At 29.3% G+C, this 23,242-nt stretch overlaps 2 protein-coding genes across 3 annotated transcripts in view; one reads left to right on the top strand and one right to left on the bottom strand.

The window, feature by feature from the left end:
- LOC107451793 (DNA mismatch repair protein Mlh3) overlaps positions 1–2,147 on the bottom strand; it is a 30,214-nt gene extending 28,067 nt beyond the window's left edge. For both annotated transcript variants that reach the window (XR_015433063.1, XM_016068007.3), the window contains exon 1: positions 1,979–2,147. The gene's annotated coding sequence lies outside the window, so the exon portion shown is untranslated. The remainder of the gene's footprint in view (positions 1–1,978) is intronic.
- A 543-nt stretch (positions 2,148–2,690) lies between these two features.
- The window catches only part of LOC107451798 (uncharacterized), a 37,464-nt gene continuing 16,912 nt past the window's right edge, over positions 2,691–23,242 (top strand). The window contains exons 1-2 of the mRNA XM_016068018.3: positions 2,691–2,890; positions 7,328–7,953. Of these exons, the coding sequence (XP_015923504.1) occupies positions 7,393–7,953 (561 nt within the window). The 5' untranslated portion in view covers positions 2,691–2,890; positions 7,328–7,392. The remainder of the gene's footprint in view (positions 2,891–7,327; positions 7,954–23,242) is intronic.

Genomic DNA, 23,242 nt, shown 5'->3' with positions numbered 1-23,242 from the left:
CACCTTTTAAGTCCTTTTTAAGCATTCGAAAAATATTTTCAACCACTTTCCAAAATAAATAAATAAAATAAAAATATCATAATTAGGATCTGTGCAGCAATAAAAAAAAAAATTTTCTACCATAGAAAGTTCATAAAACTTTACATAATCCTGATAAAATAATTAGTTTCTGATAAATATTGCAGAGAAAATTGTGAAAATCATGCATTTTTTGTAATTTAGAACGACAATTGATAAGGCAAAGAAAAAATCTCTTTTTAAAAGACAGAAAATTAAGCACTTTTTACAAACCTGAATAAAATAAAATACCCTTAAGGGCTTTTAAAAAACATAAAACAAACATTAGCACCTTTAAGCACTTTTTAAAAATACACCCTATTCTAATCAATACTTAACCAGACATGATGATAAAAGATTCAAAGAAATGGAATAAAACATTTTGATGAAAGACCTTTTAATTTGTAAGGCTGAAACTTTGTGGTTAATTTTTTTTCTTTTTTTACTATTTGTATTAATGGTAACTTGAATATTTTATATCAAAATACTAAAAACAAAAGGAAGTCATTCTCTTTTCCATAAAAAAAAGATGGATGAGTCTAGCTTTTCTCTGAATGAAAATATTTTCGAGTATTTTTAAATCTTATCATTATTTAATCAAAAAGGTGGGTAAAAATTATGAAATGATGAGGCTTTGTCATTGAAACTCCTAAACCAAGATAAAAACTTGATTTGTGAACAATCTTCAAGTTTAAGCATGACAGTACTAATCTGCAAATAAAACAGCAGCGTCAGCTTTCCAGTGACATGACAGTAATGTGTTGGCGTCATCAGCGCATAAAATAGTGGAAAAAGAAAAGAAAATTTTTTCTTGAGGAAAAACAAGTTACTCAAAGTCAACCCCTCCACTGAAATTCTTTAGATTTTCAGAAGTACAAGTACTTCTGTAATTCATAAAGCTCCACCAGCACTGATTTTAAAACACCTTTGAATAAGAAGACAAAAGTTATTTTTCTAAATCATACATATTAAATTGCTATCTCATATCCCCTGACATGCTAAAATCATAAAAGAAGAATCGTGACAATTTAACAAGTAATTGTTTATTCAACGATTGATTTTATTATTTTTTCATATTATTTTGAGCATTCTCAAACCAAAGCACAGAATACTCTCATATTTGTGAAATTTGATAAGGTGAAATTTTCCCTGACAATTCCAGTGTCTGGGGTAAAATTACAATTTTCCCACTTTTATTTAGTCGAATATCCTTTCCCCTGATTTTTTCCAGTATTCCCCATATTCCATGTCCCTGCAATAGACCATATATAATAATAACTCAATAATGAGGATAATAAATGAATAAAAACTGGATCATTGCATATAAATTAAAACTAAGTTAATTAGTGTGTTCTTCATTAAGATATATATTTCTGTTTTCATTGTAAGTACATTATTAGTGTACGTTTTAAAAAATGTTATCTACATTTGAATTTATTTGAACAGATCAAAGACTTCATTACCTAAGTTCATTTTATTTAAAATGACAATACTTAGAATAAAAATTATTTTTGCTTCAAATATACATTGAAACTATTTAGATCAAACATTGAAAAAAAATTTGTGAATTTCGCTAAATTTAACCGCTTTCATTGAAGAATAAATAATATAATAATTCATACTGGGTAAAAATATAATAAATCATTCAATTATTAATATTTCTTTAAATACGTAGAAGTATAAAAAATAGATTCATTTTAAGACACATCAAAGTTAAAATAGTAGATTTAAAAATAACACAAGCTTCATTTCATTACGAAATCGGATCCAAGAAATAACACCCGAACAATACATTTCAACTACCAAAACGAAACAATTAAATTAACAGTTACGAGTTAGAAAAAAAGTTCTTAATTTACAACAGTGTTTGAATTTATGTCAATAACGATTTGATTTTAAGAAGAAAAACATAATCATTTACTTCGATATTCACTTAAAGATACATTCTACATTTTTATCCCATAAATTTTCCCTTTTACGTTAAAAATGTTAATCCATGAATCAAAATTGAAGGGGAAATAAAGAGAATATTTTTCAGATAACCAGATATTCTAGAGCGAGCGACAGATAAAAACATAAATTTGTAAAGCAAATTTTAAATGGAAACATTTCGCGCACTTCACTGTGTTCAACTTTTCAAACTGAGTTGTTGGTTATGTCGTTTAAAATGTCATATTTAAGAACATTAATTTTTTTCACTGTTCTGTTTGTACTGACAGATTGATTTTAATGAACGCAGGATAGAGCAACAAGAAGTAAAAGTTTAAGTTGTTGTTGCTAAGTTGTTTCTTTTTATATTTTTGTTATTTTGATATTTAATTTGATCTATATGCCACATTAGATAAGAAAATCGAATCTCACAATTTTTAAAACTAAAAAATCAATAATAATACACTAAAAACCACCTGATAAAGTATCTGATGAAAGTTTTACGAAAACGCTAATTAATCTTAAAAAGGCAAAACAATATTAAATACATAAACAGGTAACAATGTAGATTTGATTTTTAATGTGAAAAAGTTTTATTTTATTCAAAAATATACTAGATTCCCCTCTGAAAAGACATGTGAAATTTAACGAAATTTGATTGGTTGATAACGAAACAGCTGACCTACCAGCTGGTGAAACAAAACGTCAAATCAAATCAAAATATTCTGCCGCGGATGATGAGCTTGTCCTGTGGTTTCATTTCGTAAACATTCAGATAACACCTGTTGATGAATCAAGGGTTGTTTCTGTTGGGTTAAAAGGATTACTAATATATTGTGTACATATGACTCATTCTAAAGATTTGTGTGTCTATCGAATTAAGAATTAGGTGAATTTGTTTAGAGTAAGTTTTTTTATTATGTTTGTTAAGAACATTTAAGTTATACATTTTATTTGTATTTTTTTAAAATATAAATTAGTTATTTTTTCATTCATTGAAATTATAAACTATAGGTGAATTATGTTATTAAATCATTGAGAATTTTAATTTATTTAAATTACATTATGAAAATGCATATTATTATTATTATTATTATTTTTTTTTTCATTAGAACTTGTTTTACTTTTAAGTTCTTCTGCAATATTAACAGTATTAACATGCATTTAAAATTGGTACTTGAAAGAGCTAAATTTCTATCTTTGCTCAACATTCTTTTACTAGTAGTTATTGCAAAAATTATTTTAAAGGAAATAGTTTGCCCAATACTGCTACTTTGTTTTCCGCTTTTAATCAAAGAAAAATAAAAAGAATGAAGTGAAATCGAATCGCAATCAGTGCTTGATTTATCATAGGCCTGAGAGGCTCAGACCTATTGCTACAAATAATTTCTTTTTGACTTTTTACTTAATTGTCTATTAGAATTGAATTTACAAAAATTTTAATTAATATAAGCTTAAATTTACTAATACAACGTAAATTACTCATGTCATAAATAATTTAAAGGCATTTCATACATCAAGAAATAAATTTTTTCAAAGTTATGACCGGTTGGGGGGGGGGGGGGGGTTCTGTGCTTAGTCTTATTTCTATATCAGACCCTGATCGTAATAATAAATAAATAAATAAAACATTGATTGCATCTATGGGCGTAAACTTGTTTATAAATGAGTAGATAAAATGTATTGAAAATTCAATTAAATTATCGGGAAAGAAAGAATTATTTTTAAAGATTTATCTGCATAAATTTGTCAAAATGCGGGTATTTAATGCATGTATAAACTCATAAGTAAAAAATAAATTTTTTTTTCTTTTATACATTTTGCACAAAAAAAAAACAAAAAAAATTGATCAAAAACTGCTCTTTTTTTATTTTTGAAATGAAAAATTCAAGATTAAATTACTCTAGGAACGTTTGTGATAAAGTTGGAAAATATGACTAAATGAATAGTACTTGCTATCACTTTTTTTTCCCAAGGGTATTCGCCATTACTTTTTTAACTTGCGCAAAATATTTGAATCTCGAATGTTCGCACTTTCATGAAAATTAATTTAATGGAACACTAATCTTTCGATTCATGAAGCTTTTATTAAATATTTTGAAGTTTAGTAAGAGAGGGAAGAAAGTTCTTACATTTTTAGATTGAAATAATTCGTAAGATATTTTGATACCATGAATTTGTAATGATTATATGACAAATGCAAATTGAAGTTTATTTGCCAAAATGTAAATAGCCGGCCAGTTAATTTTATTTTCTTAGTGTTTTCCTTTATTTTATTCATTAAAGATCTCAATTTACATAAGTATATTCACAGTTTTGTGGTAAAGTAAGAATTACTAAACATTATCCTTTTTTTTTAAATAATTACTATCACGTCAAAAAATCTGTAAAAAAAAAAAAAAAGTGCATAATAGTTTTTTCTCTCTGAAATACAAATTTAACTGATTTGCTCCTGTGTTTATTTATATTACTAAATCAAAAAAATTTCGTTGATATTGAAAGAGGAAAGTTATTTTTGTATTTTTCATTGAATACGTATTTTTTGGGTTTACTGGCAGAAGCCTTCACTGATTATTCAAATGTTTAATAATTAAGTTAAAAGAATTTTAAAATATGTAGAGAAAATTCGAATCCTGTTTCGCTTCACCTAAACCACTATAAAAAGCTTTTTAGTAGATTTATTTTAACAAAGCAATTCTTAATTTTTTTCGTAATTCGTAGCCTATGCTAAATGTTGTGGTAAATTAATGAAGAAATTGAGATTAAAGGAATAAAATAAAGAAATATTTCATGGTAAAAAAGATATACTTTTGAGCAAATTAATTCAAACTTGCTGTCATAATATATAAAAATTATTATGAGATTAAAGAAATTATAAAAATTGTCGGAGGGCAAACTCAATTATTTAGTTTCACGTTTTAAGCAAAAAAATCTTCCGAAACTGAACGATTTTTAATAATCTATGTTTTAACAATATGCCAATTATTTTTGAGAAATCTGATTTCTCCTAGATATGCTAATTAAAAAACCATGCAAAATATTATAGATATGGACGAAGAAATATACTTCACCTAAATAAAATCGTTAATAAATATTTTACCTCATCTAGTAATTTAAAATGACGTCGGAAATTTTTGTTATTATTCCTCCCTAACTTAAATAATTTGTAGCAAATTAACGAGAAGTCAAAATAGATTGTTATGTAAAAAAAAAAAAGCTCTAAATTTAGAATTTTTTTTTAAAATTCTAATTTTTCTTTGGTGTCATTCTCTGTTGTCCCATAACAATTATTTTGTATGTATAGTGATTTAATGGTTGCATAGGAATACATATGGTGTTATATAATGACCACCCTTAATTATATTTTAAAATTGTTTTCTACAAAAATTAAGGTATAAAAATATATGCGTTAGGAGTCTAAAATTAATATTAAAAGCCACGAAAAGACAAAAACGCTGTGAAAATCTGACAAATTACTAGGAAAGCAGATGTGCAAAACATCAAAACCTGTTAGATTGCCGGATGAAACTGATAAAAATTGAGACTATTATAAGAAACGCCTTCGTGTTTCAACTTGTCGGTTTTGGGTATCTGTTTTATTTTTCCTCGTCTGTGTCTTTTTACAAACCTTCTGGGTATATTTTTTTAAAAATCTTCTTTGTAAAGGATTCTAAAAAATAGATTAAAGGTTGTGATTACGGAACACCCTAGGTAGTCGAACCTAGCAAAATTATTCAGACTTTCTTCAAACAAAGCAGATAGTCACCGCACTTTTTATTTTGCTCGTAAAATCAGTGAATGCTACCGTTGCCGTGTCATTGAAAAAACAACGCAAGTGCAAACATTTCGTGAAGCACTTTTTTTTTTTGAATTTGGCAGTATAGGGCATATTTAGCAGAGTAAAAACTTATCGAAAGAAAAAAAAACTTTTAAGAAATGTTAATGTATTTTGGATTTTTTTTTTTCAAAAATTCATCATATGCTACTGCATAGAGCTTCGCCCAAAAACGGCATTCCCTGACACCTGTACAAAGATGCAGTAAAAAGTGGTCGGGGGGTGCTTTTTTAATGCGGCGAACCGGGTTCAAATCCCATTGATACGAATGCCGCACCGCATTCTTGCACCGACCACAGTGCTGACGTGAAATATCCTCAGTGGTACACGGATCATGGGTTAGAGACCCCTTGCCGTCAGGCTAACCTTGGGAGGTTTTCGTGGTCTGCCTCTCCATGTAATACAAATGCTGGTTAGCTCCATCAAAAAGTCCTCCACGAAGACAAATTTCTCCCACTACTCGATCCAGGAGTTCCCTTGTCCTCTGGATTAGGTTCAAAATTACAAGGCTACGGAGTTGAACATTTGTAGTCGTAAACCCATAAAATTGGGTCGGCTGTTCAACGACGGTTATAAAATATAAAATAAAATCTTCACTACTTATTCATGTAAAAAAATATTAGCAAATAAATCTCAATCAGTCAATAAATAATATCTTTAGTAAGTTTGAAGTGGCACACATAATTTCTTTCCCCTTCAGATAGTAGCAATTTTTCCAACACGGTTTGCATCCCCTGGTATACGATAATCTTAAGAATGCTTTAACTCTTTGACTCATATGGGACACGGATGACCCTCTCATATATATATTTTTACATTCTCAAATAACGAGCAAAACTATATTTTGGTACTTTTAATATTAAAAAAGTTTAATAATTATTAAGAAAATCTGTTAGATTATCGAAATTATATTTGTACTATAATATAAAATCCAAAAAAGTAATTCGATTTTTTTTAATTCATATTCAAATATTTAACAATAATTGATTTCGTAAATTAAAGAAATTTCAACGATGAATAACTGTTTCTCTTAGATTTAAATAACTACAAATAAGTGCAAATTTGAAAAATTGTTTGGCACTGAGTAAATTTGAAAAATTTTACCGAAAAAAACGGTGTTTTGTGCAGTATTTCATAACCATAAATTATTAAAGTGCTAGATATATTTTTCACTTATTTTGACACAAAATAATGAAAAAAGTATGAAAAATAAGTGTAGTGAAAAATGATTCTACGGTAAGTTTTAGTATACCCTTTTGCGGTATGGCGTTTGTTTACAAGATTCTGTAATACTCGGGTTTTGTTTGAATAAAACATATTCTATATAGGATTTAATTTTGATACTACTTACCACATTAACGATTTATATTGCGACTTAACTAGCTTTCAAAAAGAGTCATTTTGGTACTTTAAAAAATTGTTGTTGGCAATTTTACGCTGATATTTACTGACTGTGTCTTCAAAGTCAAAAATATTATTTTCATATTTGCCTTTTTTATTTTCCAGGATTATGGAATAATTGTATTACTGAATAAATATTTTGCTGCACTTCAAGAATCTCACCTATCAAAATGCCTTCAAAACTGGAACAGCTTCAGTTACAGTTTCGACAAAGACTGAACGAAGAGCGTATGATTAAAATCCATACCGATAACCAACAAAAAGCTTTGAGCAAAGTTTCAAGATACACCAATGGTTACCAAAACAGCCCTTCTTCTACTTTAGTTTCTCCCAAACCTCCACAATCTGTCGTTCCTCCTCAAGCACACCATTCTCCTATTAAGAAGGGTAGCCCTGGTGTGGACAGATCTCGTCCCTTGCCCCCTATTGCCAAGGAACAGCCGAAGAACTTTTCCAGTAGTCGAAGTAGCCCAATACCATCTCCCGTAGAGAACTTTGCCAAAACTGCTGATTTTCGGTCCAAATCTGTTGACTTAGAGCAAAGAAATAGGCTTCCAATCGGTGTTCAGAATGGTCGAGGTACGATCCAGAGAAATGGTAATGCCAAACCGGTAATTCTTGAACCTAAACAAGTGTACCAGTCCAATGGAGCTTCCGATAGAAAATCTAATCAGGACACGCTGACCAAGTTGAAACAAGCCGAACTACAGCGTTTGAGAACTAATACCAAGGTAAGTGGTTAACAATATTATGCATTTTAATCTTTGCTTATGGATTGCATTAGCTTTTCTCATGTAAATACAAATTTCGCGTTTCTAAAGTTAAGTTCTCTGGTGATCTTCGTAGTATTTGTTTTTAAACAGGAATTTATACACTAGTTATCTTTTTAAAAAAAAAAAAAAAAAAAAAAAAAAAAAAAAAAAAAAAAAACTTGTGCAGATGATTTTAGCGGAATATTCCATGTTCTTTTCCCATGATATCTTGTTTTAACATTTTATGTTACGGAAAGCTCACAAGACAGATTTTTTTTTTTTTTTTTTTTTTGCTTATAGTGGCTTAACAAAAACGTTACAACCCTAGGGAACTAGTATTTCATTAGATCTGAAATGTGCGTTTGCTAGATAATAATCTCTTGTCATTGTTATGACGTTTTTGTAATTATCTCTAGTTTTGAGTATATCATTTTCGTATTCAGCTCTCATAAGGTTAAAGTTATGTAACGTCATGATTATTATTTTTTTGTTTTTTTTGTGTGATTTTTTTTACTCAATGTTGATCTAGCACGATCTTATCAGAGCAGGGTTTATCTTGTTTTAGAAATAAATAAAAATTCCGTTACTCTTAGCAATAAAAAAAAATTCTTCTGTCTTTTTGTGTTAAATATAGTTTGCAGCCATGTTCAGTTTTAACCCTAAGTAAATAGTATCGGTAAATTAACTTTGAGTTAGGCGTAGTATAACCACATTCAACTCTTGTGTCTTTAAATTCTTTCTTGTAATACAATAGATCTTGCAAAGAATTGATTTTCTTACAATACCAATTCTTCTGACTATAGTTCATACAGTTATAAAAATTATATAATATGTACACCGAAGAGCCATTATATTATGACCACCTTTAGCCATCAAAACTGTTAGAACCCGCCGTGGCATTCATTCCACAAGGTGCTGATAGGTAGTCTGAGGTATCTGGTACCAAGAGCTCACCAACTGGTCCTGCAATTCCCTCACATTGCGAGGGGATAGAGTGGCAGCATGAATTTGGTTTTCCAAGTAGGACCACAAATGCTCTATTGGATTAAGGTCAGGTGAATTTGGGGGCCAAGACATGACTTGAAAGTCACTGGAATGTTCCTCGAACCAATCCATGACGATTCGACCCTTATGACATGGTGCATTATCCTGTTGGTGAACACCATCCCCTGCAGGAAAAACTGTTGCCATGAATGGGTGAACTATGTTCAAGTAGCTTACAGACGTCAGGGATTATTCTATGAGGATTATGGGTCCTAATGTGTCCCATGAAAGCATTGTTCTTGGGCGAGAAACCATGAAAACCTGGGCGAGCCCATTGTTATAGATGGAGGGTGGTCATAATGTAATGGTTCTTCGGTGTATAATATATATAATATAATATATATTATATAATATATATAATATATTATATAATATATTATATAATATATTATATAATATATGTAATATATAATATATTATGTAATATATATAATATATTATATAATATATGAATAAACTAGAAAGTATAGAACTTGAAATGCTTGTTTGAAAAAATTGTTTTCACTCAAATGCATCATACTTTGAAATGCGTGTTTAAATAAACAGACACGACTCAAATGCGTATTTAAGAAAATGGTTATAGCTTAAAAATCATGTTTGAAGAAGTAGACGTAGCTCTTAATGAGCATTAAAGAAACTGGAATTAACACAGATGTTGCATTTCTATTGTTAAGCAATAAACACAAAATTCTAACATCTTCAATATTCTTTAGAAAGGTGTGTGCGAAATTAATTTGTTAACTCGTTTAGTTTTCGTAGGATGTAAATTTACTGACTGCGACTTAAAATCTAAATTTGAAATGATATTTCTTTTTTTGTTCCTTTCTAAAAAGTAAATTTTTTTAAATACACTATTCCCATCATTATTTCCATATAGATATTTCCATATAGACTCATGTCAAGCTACATCTTTCGGGTAATGTGCAGTTTGCCTACGATAGGTCAATTTTCTTTGATTCCCTTCAGACAATGTGCATTTTGCCTACTCTATTTTTATTCCCTTTTGGGCTATGTGCATTTCGTCTATACTATGTTTATTTCCTTTATTCTTTTTGGGCCATGTGCATTTTGTCTACGTCTATGTGCATTATTGTCTATGTACATTTTGTCTATTTCTTTTATTATTCCTTTTGAACTACGTGCATTTAGCCTTCGCTATGTTCATTTTTCTCAAACGCTCATTTTGAGCTATGTCCAAAATAAGTTTACTAACGAGTTACAGCGGTTGCTATTGAAATTAACTGTTTTATGCAAGTCCAGAGGTTACTAATTTTTCGCAAAAAAAAAAATTCAACGATCATGACCTGTCTGGCGAATCACGCTTGGTATCAATATATTAAAAACGAAAGAAACCCTTCTCTGTTTGAAAATTTCAGAAAGCAGCAATCTTTTTAAACTATACCTAAAACAGGTTTAAATAAATGTGAATGCCCTCTGAAATAAATAAAAATACCAACAACTTTCTTCCTCCTACGCCGAATCTTAGTCAAGCAAAGTTCTTGGAAAAAGCTCGCGCTCTCAGTTATCAAAGCCAGTGATCTTGTAAGCTTTTTGTGCATATTCCGAAATTAGTTATGAGTTTATCTCCGTCGGCACTAGCTCTATACTTACTTCAACTAAGTGACAGAATGTATTATAAATGGGCTTGAAACACGCCAAAGTTTTTGGAGTTAATGGTTTTAAAAACAACAATGAAACAGTAACAAATCTCCACAGATGTTTTTAATGATAACCTTGCATTTACTTTGTTTGTTTTCTTTCTGATATAAAATTTTTATTCCTCTAAATTGTTTAGTATTTCGAATAATAATTTTTCGAATACTATTTTATCTGATTATATGATGGTGATAAAAAAAATATATCAATTTATGAGTGATGTCTTATCTATCGTAAATAATTCCTCTTTCTCTAACTTTGAAAACTGAGCCATTTTTTTTAATAAATAGGATGATGTTTAATTATTTAAATTTAAATATTTTTTAAAATTTATTGCGCTGATTCATCGCAATTTTCTCCTGTCTGGATCCAGAATAAAGTTTATTAATATTTCATTATAAAGTATATTTCATATAATAAATATTACGTTCAAGTTACAGTTTTACAGGAATATTTTTGTTTATGAATATTAAATTTAGTGAAATCTACAGGAATAATTAAAAGCAAAATTCTGGTTTAGAATCTTTTTGATTAATTTGAAAACATGCCACCATGAAGAGAAAAAAAAATCCACTTTAAATCCAAAGCTATATTAAAATCCCAGAAAAATGTATTCTAGTTGTGAAATTTATTTATTAAACACAAATAATTGAATAAAAAATTCATAGATGTAGCTCATTGTTTTTTTTTGACATAAATGAAAAATATTTTTTTTCATGTCAATCTAGAAAAAAAGGCTACATACATTATCAACCGAACTCTTGATATCTGCTGCTATTGAAAATTTTTAAAAGTATATTTAAAAATAGTTTATGTGGCAAAAGTAATTTCTTTCAGCTTTTGATGCATTTAGGATCGTTCCTAAACTATCCATGGATAAAACGGTGATGTCAAAAACACTGTGTCAAAAACATTTTCCAAAAACCTAAACAATAGCATTTATGCATTGGTTGAAGCATTATTCTCATTTTAAATATTAAATTACAGCTATTGTTTAACTCCAAATGAATAAAATCGTCAAAAACTGACGCATGCATGAAACTTAATAACCCTGAGAAAAAATACTAATAAAAAAGAATTGTATTTTGAATAGATTCAAGAATTCGTGTATACTCAAGCTTTATATTAATATCAATTCTTAAGGAAAAACTTGAAACTCTCTGAAACTTGTATCGCAAAGGTTAAAACAAATTTAAAAAAGGCGTACTGATTGAGTATATTCTGGAATCAAATATTGAATTCCATTCTAACGATGTCAGAAAAATATCGTTTTGCAAACAAACCTTTTTTAATTCCTATCATCGCAATCTCAGAGATATCTTTTTCATGTAGGTCGAAATAAAAAGCAATTCTTTTTGTAGATGATAGAAGAGCGTGAGATTAAACCATGCATAATTCCTTCCTAATTGCTTGTATGCACGCCAACAGGACACACATGTGCACACGAACACTTCTTTGGTGAGGGCTCTATTATTCCGGAAATACGATCCAGTTGATTTCTAAGAGCAAATAAAAGGACATAAAATTGTATACAAGAAGCTAAATATGGAATTGCAAACAGTTAAATAAATAATATTATCATAAAACGGGTAATGGAATTTAAATGCTTATGCATACTATGCGCGTGTCTATAATAATAGTGATGTTTGTTTTAATGATAAAAGCTAGATTAGGTTCTTAATTGAAAATATAAATTGGAATTGTTAATTTTTGATTTATTGTAAACAATTGTTTCCACAGTTGGGAAAACTGCAAAGTTGTAACTGCAGTAAAGTCAAAATATATCAAAATTTTTGAAATCGAAAAATTTCCCTCTAGCTAACGTTTTGAAATGTTGAAAAAAATATGAAATTTGGAAAATGTTTTGTAGAAAATAGTATATTTTTTATTATGTAACAATTTTATACCGTGTAAAATATATTCTCTTTAAAACTGTGCAATTTTTGTTTTTTGTTCTTAAGTCTCTATAATATTTGTGAACAATAGCGTGTCCCTTGTCATTGAAAAAAAATGCTAAAGGTGACGCATGATCTAAAAAGATTTTACTTTTTAATTTCGCAGCTTTTGTTACAATCTTCTTTTTTTTTTTTTTACTCCTTGTGGAGCGGATTAAGCTAACTTTAAAAGGAATTCAGGCAAATGTGCAGCATAATGAAAAAATATCTAATCATTTTGGAACTTTATAATCTCCTAATACATCAATAATATTAGAAATTCGGTTCTCTAAATAAAAAATTCAGTTAGTGTAAAGGAAAAATTTTACCAATAAATTCAACCGAATTTGAGAGACAAAAAAAAAAAAAAATCAATTCAATAGAAAGCGGGGGAAAATTGTCTTCACTGATAATTAATGTTTTTCAAAAATCGTGATTGAGATGTTTGAAGCACTACACTAGGCGTGTGCACAGAGTTTAAAAAATATGTATTTTATTTGAAAAATTTTATAAATAGACTTACAAATCTAGTTATTCCGGTAGCTATGTATGTTTGTTATTTTTATGTAATGTTCGCAGAAATAAGTTTGATACAAAATGTACTTATTCAACTATTTCAATGACGGAAAAATGCAGACATTAATTTTAAAGTATTTTCCTGCGTTGAAGTTTTAGTTTTCAACTATTTTCTTATAAGTTCGATCAAAATGATGGGGAAAAATTACTCTAACCATCATTTATAAAACCGTCATTCTTAAAATCATCATTCGTTAGATCAAGACAATCGACTAAATTATAATCAATCGTTCTATACCTTTTAGTTCACTATTGTAACAACGACACAAGTTCATTATGAGTTACAATAGCCAAATCGTTAGTATGCAAGTCAGCTTTAATCAATTCTGAGAACAAATATCGAACATTATTTTTAATTGCTGTTTCGAGTATTCATGTGAAAAAATGACAAGAAATTGTTTGGAACAATTATTGCCATCAAGTGGTATTATCTGACTTTGAAGATGAAGGTGCGTTTGCGAATTATCATACAAAGGCGACGTGCTCTCTGCATTTGGAATCTAGGCTGTCTGTGTTGTGTTTGTTAATTTTTACTAAACAGATTAAAAAAGAAAAGCATTATTGTTCGAAGCTGTTACAGACGTAATCACCCGAAACAGTTCTATGCTTTAAATAATTAATCCCTACAATTTGAAGCGGCGAGAGATTGCTTGATTAAAAAATATGTAAATTGGAAATAACAATCGACATGTTTCAAGCACTCTAAAATAGGCAAGCATGCAAATTCCATTTTGACAAAGCCAAAATTATCTCAATTCCAGTCACACCAGCTCATCTCGATGTCCAGGAATCTTGCTTTATTCGTATGAATACTGATTCCCTTGCTAACGACGTTAGTTCCTTACCATTTCGCCATAGCTCGTGAAAATGCATGTTACTATGATTTGCCGCTCTCTGACGTTGAGGTTTTTTTTGTTCTGTTTTTAATTTTTTCCCTTTTTGGCTTCTGTGGTTTTTCTAATTTTGTTTCTCACCTTTATTTTTTTTTCTTTCGAAGCTTTACGTTTTGTATTTCAAATCACTTTTGTTTCTTCTCATTCAAGTCTTGTAAATGGGCTCCTGTTTTTGAGCACTGAAACATATTTACTGTTATTTCCAATTTATATATTTTTAATCAAGTAAAACCCATACTTTATTCTCTTAACATCACAAAGCATTTATTTTCAGTTATAAAATTCACCCCATTAACAGCCCATTATGATAATTAAAAATATAGGGTTAATAGGGGAATGTTAATAGTAAAATAGGGAAACAATATAAAGTTAAAAGGGGAAATTTTTACAGAATTAATAGTTGTTAAATATTTCAATGTATTCAAATTTTTTGGTGCACCGTCATATTACGAAAATTGTCTTGATTGGTCTTTATAACCTAAACAACTGCAATTTAGTACTAGGATAATTGTTGTTGTACGCTCTTTTAAGTCTTTTTTTCGCTTAATAAATTTTAACTGGATGATTGGCGTTACGTCATGCGTCTGTTATAAATAATGGGTGTAATTTACTGCATCATAGTTTCATTTTCAGAACTCTTTTAAACTCAAAAGGAACTAATTTTAATTGGTCAATTACATTTATTGTAGCTTCAAGCGCATCAATGATCTATTAAAGAGAAATTTGGAGCAATTAACGTACCCTACACAAATGATTTTACAGTGAAAACGAACACTGGTCATATTTAGTTTTTAAAACGTACCCTTCATCATATTTTTCATGTTAAATAAGTGGACACTTCACAAAATTCTTGAGTTTTTTCCCCCAACAAAAACAGGATTGCCTTTTTAATTATTAAAAAAAAAAATTTAAAAAAAACCCTAGCAGTGAGAATATCAATTTTTGATTCAGAAAACTACGAGATTTGGAATCTTTTCTCAAAAGCAGGACTCAACAAAATAAACTACTCTTTTAAATGCTTTTGATGGTTTTACATGTAAAAAACTGCTCTTTAAATTGCATAGAAACTGGTAAATTTCTGAGAAATTTACCAGTTTCTTACAAGTCTAGTGTTAACATGAAAAAGTTTTTTTTAAACGTCTGCCAAGTTTCCAAATGGCATTCGAAAATTATAGGGTTAAAGGTAATGTTTATTAAAAAGTAACCAAAATACAAAACCAAAAATACTTTAACCAAAATACAAAACATAGACTTATGAAAAAAAAATAGATTTTTTTTTGTTAAAGCCAATGCTTTGCCAAGGCTAAAGCTTTTGACACCATTTCACACAAAAATGTGTTTACAGCAATCTGCTGAAGTTCAACATACATTGTGAGCCAGTTTGAAAAGCATGATTTCAAGAACAGTCCCTTAAAGTTTTGTAAGGGTTTTATTTACTTTTTTGTTGTTGTTTCTATTTTCACTTGCCAATGCACTTGCCATTCACTTGACAAACCTGCCTTGGAAACCAAGCGAATTTAAGGAAGTTCGTGCGTTTTTGTGTTTTTTAGTGACGCAGTCTATGGCCAAGAATACGACTTCAGCCACAGAGACACGCCATAGCCCGTTTTACATGAACCCATTCATACACCCATAGCTTGAAATAATTTTGACCTGAACCAGAGAACTATAAATTTCCAATACAGTTCCTCCAGAGGTATTGATTTGTTATGGGAACTTGGATGACTTTGTGACCCCGATAGATTTAGTGTGCACCAGTCACCATTTTGTACACGAGGTTTCCTCGGCTGATGGGATTCGAACTCCCATTCTCATGAACAAGAATCTGATGTCCTACCAATCAGAATATCCGGCCCATTTGCGTATTTATAAAGATACGTAAATGGGCCGGGATCTTTAAATTTACCTTTTTTTTAAAAAAATTTCTTCTTAATTGAGTACTATTCTTGAACAATTTTACTAACTACAAGGAAGTAATTTGCTCAAATACTTTGAAAATTACTTTTGGAAGTACTTTGAAAATTTTCTTCAATAAATAAATAAACACGTAAGCAAATAAGTAAATAAGTAAGCAAATAAATAAATAAAAATAAATGAATAAGAATGAAATATTAATAATAATTGTAGATTGAAAGAATTTAAATTCTTAGAAAACCTGAGTTTATAAATCAGATTTAAAGAAAATAAACTTCAATGTGAATTTCTAACGTGCAATCATTTCAAAAATTAACATAAAATTTCGATCTTAATTATTACTTGCTCATAAGAAATTACGATACGATATTCATAAGAAATTACATAATTTTAATTTCCTCAAGCTTTTTAGAGTTAGTCCATATGTGTACCAAAATTAAAATATTTCAAAAAAGAAGTAATTTAATATATTTTTATTTTTAAGTATAAGAAACTGCCTTTAAAATTATACAAAATTTGAGTTCCAAAAAGTGATCAACACTTCATGCTAGTATTTAAATTGTTGGAAATTTTTATTTTATTAATTATATTGTGTTTTATTTTTTTAACCATTTTTTTCCCTAAGCTTTGAGGTCGAACTACTTCCAAATTCGAAATAAAGTGAATCATTTGTTTACTGCACAGTTTTCTTTTTCTTTATTTTTATTTACAAATAGCATGTTTTTATTGTTTCATTTTAAAAAATGAAAAAAGCGGCGAGTTGTAACTGTTCTGGATCGTACAATAAATTATCTTGGAAGCTTAACATTGTAGAAGATTTTGCGTTTTACAGCGAATCATTTTTAAAGTATTTAAAATAAAGAATAACGATGGTTGAAAACAGATTTGTTTCTGGTTCTTTTTAATTTTCTTAAAATTTATATATTCATTTCTAATTTGCATTAATTTTACTTTTAGTTGCATAAATAACGATGGGGGGAAAAAACTTGCTCTGCTGGCCAGATGTTGATAATATGTATTAATAAAAAAAAAGAATGTTTTGGCCTACACTGCTCAAACTTGAGCCTACGCTTGAGAGGCTCTCTTGCAGTATGAGTCATTTGTCCCACTCTAGTTGAACTGATTACGAAACAATCAGAAGAAAAAAAAGGCATTGATTAGTGGCAACACCTTTTATGGTTATAGCAGACGATCGGACTTTGATCATGTGAAATACTTAATTTGCGTTTGAAATGAATAGAAGTTGTTGTGATCATAAAATATTTCTTTCTGTTTACTGTTTCTTAAAGGTTGTAACTTTAGAATTTTCCGTGCAAACGCATGAATGAATTAATATAACTTAAATAAATAAAAAATAAGATACCTATTTATTTGCTCATAAAATGCATAACTGAATTACGTTTTTTGGTCTTTTTTTCGTCCTTATTTATTTTCTTCTGTTTAAACAAATTGTAATATTCCATCGAATAATTGGGTTTTGAATATGAATTTGAACTGAAATAGATAGAAAATTAGAATTGAAATACAAATTATTTTCAAATTAATATTGATTTCCATGCGTTTTAAGGAACAATTTAGAGTTTAAAATCGCTAATTCATGAGTGATTTATAACTTTATCATGATCATATCATGAGTGATCATAACTTAAATAAAAACTAAGTTGATTTATGTGATCATAAAAACTTTAAAATTTTTATTCCACAAAATATTTAAAAATCTAAAATTCTTTTAAAATTACGTCAAAACATACTGAATGAAAATAATAGTTTATAAATAAAAGATTTAATTTAAAAAAAAAATTATATTTGATCGTTTTTATCATACAAATTTTTCTAAGCCTAAAAAAAGAGGGAGTCGTAAGGAGTAAAAAAAAATTATGTAAATTATTAAAACAAATTTGGAAATCCCACTTCCTTGATTGATAATTCCATTATATATAAACCTTAAAACATCCTTTTTACCGTATATGAAATTTTGGCTATGTAGCTATTGAATCTTAAGCAACTTGGAAGAGGAAATGAATTAGCACGTACAGTGCAATTTAAATGCGAAAGCAGACATGCAGATTTTTAACATCCAATTTATAGACGTTTATTTTTTTTTTCTTAACGAACAAGTTAAAAGTAATCAAAGCTGAAGTTAATACAAATTAAATTGAAATATTCTAATTTTCTAGCTATATTGAAAAGAAAGTATAGAAACAATTCATTTTATAAAATGAAGGATATCGTATTCTTTATTTAGTATACATTTGATACCTAAATAAATGAAAAAAAGTAATATCAATATTTCATTTTATTAGAATATTCCTCTTAGAACATTTGTTCTATGCATTTTGTTTAGAACATTTGTTCTATACAAAAAATACAATATATTTTTATTTTACAAGAAAGAAGGAAATAGTTTTCCCTTTTAGATCATTCTGTTGCGTTATCCATAAAAACTTAAATCTTTAGAATTTTTCTATTTCATACTCCTGACGGTTGTTTTTCGTTTAATAATTTGTCAATTGCATTGCGAAATTACCGCATTCAAAACTGAAACAAAATGAAAAGAAAGCTTGTAACAAAAATTCCTGTTACCTTAAAGGTGACCGTATGCAGAATTTCTTTTTGAATAAATTGCTTAATTTTCTTATTTACGCGCATCGGATGTGGATTGTGCGGATATAGCTGGTATTGTCTACTTTCAACCATTCGCAATTTCCTTCATCTATTGTCTGCTTTTACACCTGAAAAAATTTCATTTAATTAAAATTCACCGTATAAGAATGCAATACATAAAATGATTCACAGTCGTTTCAGATATCACACAATTGCAGTGTGTTTGTTTCAAAACTTATAATTCAAGCTTCAAGGAACAATTTTAAAAAATAAAATATTCAGTAGGATGACTAGTTAATATGAAATGAAAATTTTCCCACTGACAGTATTAGTCAAGTTTATTCCAAAATACTTTGTAAATGCTCCTAAACATGCAAGTTCTAAGACCATGGAATCAAGCATTGTCTGATTTTTATGCAATTCTCGATTGTCAATGTACCCAAGATATTATCGATGTACATATGATAAAATATATTTGCTGTGAGTAATCGTCGATTACTTCAATTTAAAATATTTCTAAAATGCTTGACTTCACTTAAAATTGCTATTTTATACGAATAATTAAGAGGCCTTTTTCCTCCAGTCCGAACTCAACTGTCAAAATTGTGAAGCAAAGGGGTAATTCAAAATATGCTTTGTATCATCTCTATCTAATTTTCTTTAATAAACTGTTACATTTTTGCTATATTGGGCAGGATCTTTCTATGGATGCGTGTAAAATAAATTGCCACCCAATCAGAGTTATATATAGCATACGGTGTTTTAGATTCTTTGTTCATTGTTTTCGAACAAAATCATACCAAAACGATTCTGCAATCAATGTTTTATAAAAGGTAGTTGGAATTATATAGTTGACCGTTTTCAATTTTTTTCGCAAAGATTTTTTTTGTGTGTGTGCATGTAATTTGTGTTCTAACGCTTTCTAATCATCATCCAAATCGACTTTTTTCAATTTAAACAATTAAAAAAATGAATAAATTAAGCAAAAATATATTCCCAAAAGTACAGTATAAAATTATCTATTCAAAATTACTATCAATATAATTTTATTGTGACCCGCAGTGGACTGATCGTTAAGACACGGTTCCCAGCAGATCACCGAAGTCAAGCATCACTGGCTGCGGTCAGCGTGCGGGTGGGTGACCCACTTGGATCAGTCTGCGTAGGGACCGAGGGTGTGCGGTAGTGGTCCTCGTTAAACTGTGCTACCGTAAAGTGCTCGACTTCGCGTGCAGGTCGTTGAGCTACCGAAGCGGGGGTGCCATCCCCTCTGCAGAGGATCAAAATTGTGATGGCATGTCTTCGGATCATTCTCAGGGATGTTTCCCAGACCGTCGCCAATAGCCCATTGTGCAGCTCTAGTGCGACGTAAATAAAGTACCTACCTACCATAATTTTATTGTTTTACATGTTTGAAATCCAACAGTTGTCAACTGCTGTTTCTCCTAATATAATTAAGCGACGGCTTTATTTTCTACTTTTTTAAAGATATAGTGTTGTTGCATCAGATCCTTTTATGAAAAGTTTGTCAAGTACGGAAAATACAAAGAAAATGAACGAGCCGTGATGGTTCAGGGGAAAGAGCGTTCCCCTCTAAGTGAGGTAGCCCAGGTTTGAATCCCAGCTGTGGCTAGTTGATATGAATTCTGCTCCCAGCTCGCACCGAACACTGTGTTGACATAAAATATCCCAGGTTTTCGTGATTTTTCTCACCACGTAACGCAAATACGGGTTAGTTCCATCAAGAAGTCTTCGGCGAAGGCGAGTTTGTACCAACGCTTGTTCCAGGAGCTCGCTTGTTTTCTGGGTTGAACTCAAAACTGTGTGGCTACGGAGTAGAACATTGATAATTGTAAACTTAGAATTGGGTCTGCTTTTCAACGCCGGTTATAAAATGAAATTGAAGCCATTAATCCATAGTTCAAGATGGCGAAGGAAGAATCCTCTTTAATTGCTATGACTCAATACTGAAGTATGTTCAATTTAAAATTAATTGTAGCTGTCTAGATCTCTGCATATTTTTCAGCATATTCGTATAAAAAATAAACAAATATTTTTCTTCAGGGAATTCGAATAAGATTCAGCGTAGGTGACGATTAATTGTATCTACTTAATCTTTCATATCATTGTGTGTGTGTGGACTTTTGGATAATTACGTGGTTGATGTCTGAGAAGATGATGAAGTAGCAGACAGTTTAATTGCATTAAATGTTATTAAGTGGCCGTTAAATTACACCCAGTAATTTTAAGGACTTTGCCTTGCCACTTTGGGTTTAATACTCTGTCGTTCACCTTGTACCCGTTAATCTTAAAGGACAGACTTTGGATGCTGATGTAATTTATTGCAGTTTGTGATTTAATATATTAATACTTGAATGATACAGTGTTCGCGTCTTATTTAACATAAACTGTATTCCGTTTTAGCTTATTTTTTGTTAAGTCCATGAGTTAATACAAAACTTTGGGGAAAAAGTCTTAAAAAAAAGTAACTGCGTGTTTATGTATTTAATGTTTGAGTTTTTACCGTAGTTTTTTTTATCCAAATAGATAACCTCAAAACATTAATGTTTAGTTTAATAATTACAATAAGGAACGTTTCAATCATGCTTTCGAAAACATTTAAGTACAATAAAATGTAAAGCTATAGCATGTAGTTGGACAGGGAAGGGTTCACAATTTCGAGACCAATGGCATAATGGTGGCAATGAACAACGGTCAATTTTGTTTCCCAAAAAATTGGGCATCCTTAGGTCTAAGGCTGTGTAGGTTTTTAAGTCAGGACCGGGGATCGAACCTTTATTCTTCACAATGATAGTTCAGTGCCTTAAACCACAGCTCCGTCGTGGCTCTTAAAGTAAAATTGTTTTATAATAATATTTACAATTCCAATTTTCTAATACGACGACAGAATTTTTGTTTTTTCCTTACGAATTCATAAAATTTTTTAGTATAAAATAAAGTTGGAAAAAAAATCAACATTTAATTAAATTATTTTCTTTAAAAAAATTACAAAATCAACATGGTTCAAAAGGAGACAACGATTCGAATCATTGTTTGAGAGAATCTATGGAATTATATATGGATTCTATTTCGAGTCTGGAGACAAACTGATGATTCGAATCCGTTCCTGGAATTACTTAGGGGGTTAAAATCGCTGATTCTATGCACAAATGTTAACATAAATTTTGCGTATTTATATTACTGACATTGAGCGTTATGATTTATGGGAGATATTTTTAGGGCACGAGTTCGGTTCTTTGCCCCATGAGGGAACCCATATTTCTTACCATACGAGTATAGAAAATTTTATTTCCTATTTTATGAACTAAAATTTATTTTAATTTTTATTTTGCTATTTTATTTAGTTTTATAATTTTGATTTTGGTAAGAATTTACAAATCAATTGTGATAAAAAAATTACTTTTTAAGCACCAGTTTTTATCTATTAGATTGCAATTCCCAAAATGCAAAGACCCTAAAATCAATATTTTACTCTTTAACCGCTGCTTATGACCCGAAGTGTAAAGAAAATATGATTCATATAGAAAACTAAAATTATAAAGTGAAATATTAAAAAAAATATTTTGTGGTATTGTTTTTTAAATACCCATTATTTACTAAAATGAATTTAAATAGCATATAGCAGTAAATATTAAATATTTAAAAATTCATTATTATTAAAGAAATCATTTCACATTATCTTTGTTTTCTTAACTATTGTTATTGAAATATTCCTAATAGTAAAAATATACACTATCTATTGTAAAAGATAATGTCAAATTATCTGGAAGAATAAAGAATTCCATGTGTAGAATGAGTAGTCACGAAGCGAATGTCCTTACTTACATTTAGAATAGTTCCACAATCTTTAAATATGCAAATATAAATTCCAATAAATTTATTGAACTTTCACAAACTCATCTTTCAACAATTCCAACATTAAAAAAAATTGCAAAGAATCGTCTGCTTTTTTATCATTTAACCTTGACTCTGACCGTAACTTTTTTTCATTATTTTTTGAACTTGCGGAAGAATTCTTTTGTGTGTAACATCACGTTTTCTTGATTCTGATATGGCTGTCTTCTTTTGAATTACCTCGTTCCACAGTCTTTCCAATCAACTTTTTCCCCGAAAAGAAAACACATAATTGTGTTCTCTTTATTAATAGTATGTCACAGGTGAACGTGTATAAGAAAATAACCAACTTTTTTCTTCTTTTTTCCCCCCATCACTTTTCTTTTATGTCCTATACAATTCTTTGGACAAAGGAAAAATGGTTACTTTTAAAAAATTCTTTTATGTATGGTTCTCTCCTTTGACTCAATAAATGTGTTTACTTTTTATGATGTAATAATGACTAAAATTTATGAATTAAATATGAACTCTTATCAGTATATTAATCAGAGCTAACTGTAAACTAATCGTTTTGTCGAACTTTTTGTTGATCTATTTTTATTTTAGTAATAATTCGCAGAAATCATGAATATTATATTCCCTCTTTACTTTATGAATAAAACATTTCCTAAATATTCATTGATCTGTGCAGGTAATAAATAACGCATAAATATGTTTTTTGAACTTAATTCTTTTTTTGTCTTTGTTTAATTACTATTGATTTTTGTTACAGATTTTCCCTATTAGTGTTAA

The sequence above is a fragment of the Parasteatoda tepidariorum genome, chromosome 4 (genome assembly GCF_982258835.1).
Source record: "Parasteatoda tepidariorum strain Cologne lab strain chromosome 4, Ptep-v5.0, whole genome shotgun sequence".
Classification (NCBI taxonomy): domain Eukaryota; kingdom Metazoa; phylum Arthropoda; class Arachnida; order Araneae; family Theridiidae; genus Parasteatoda; species Parasteatoda tepidariorum.
The sequence above is the reverse complement of the archived record's forward strand: the minus strand, read 5'-3'. Positions and strand labels throughout refer to the sequence as shown.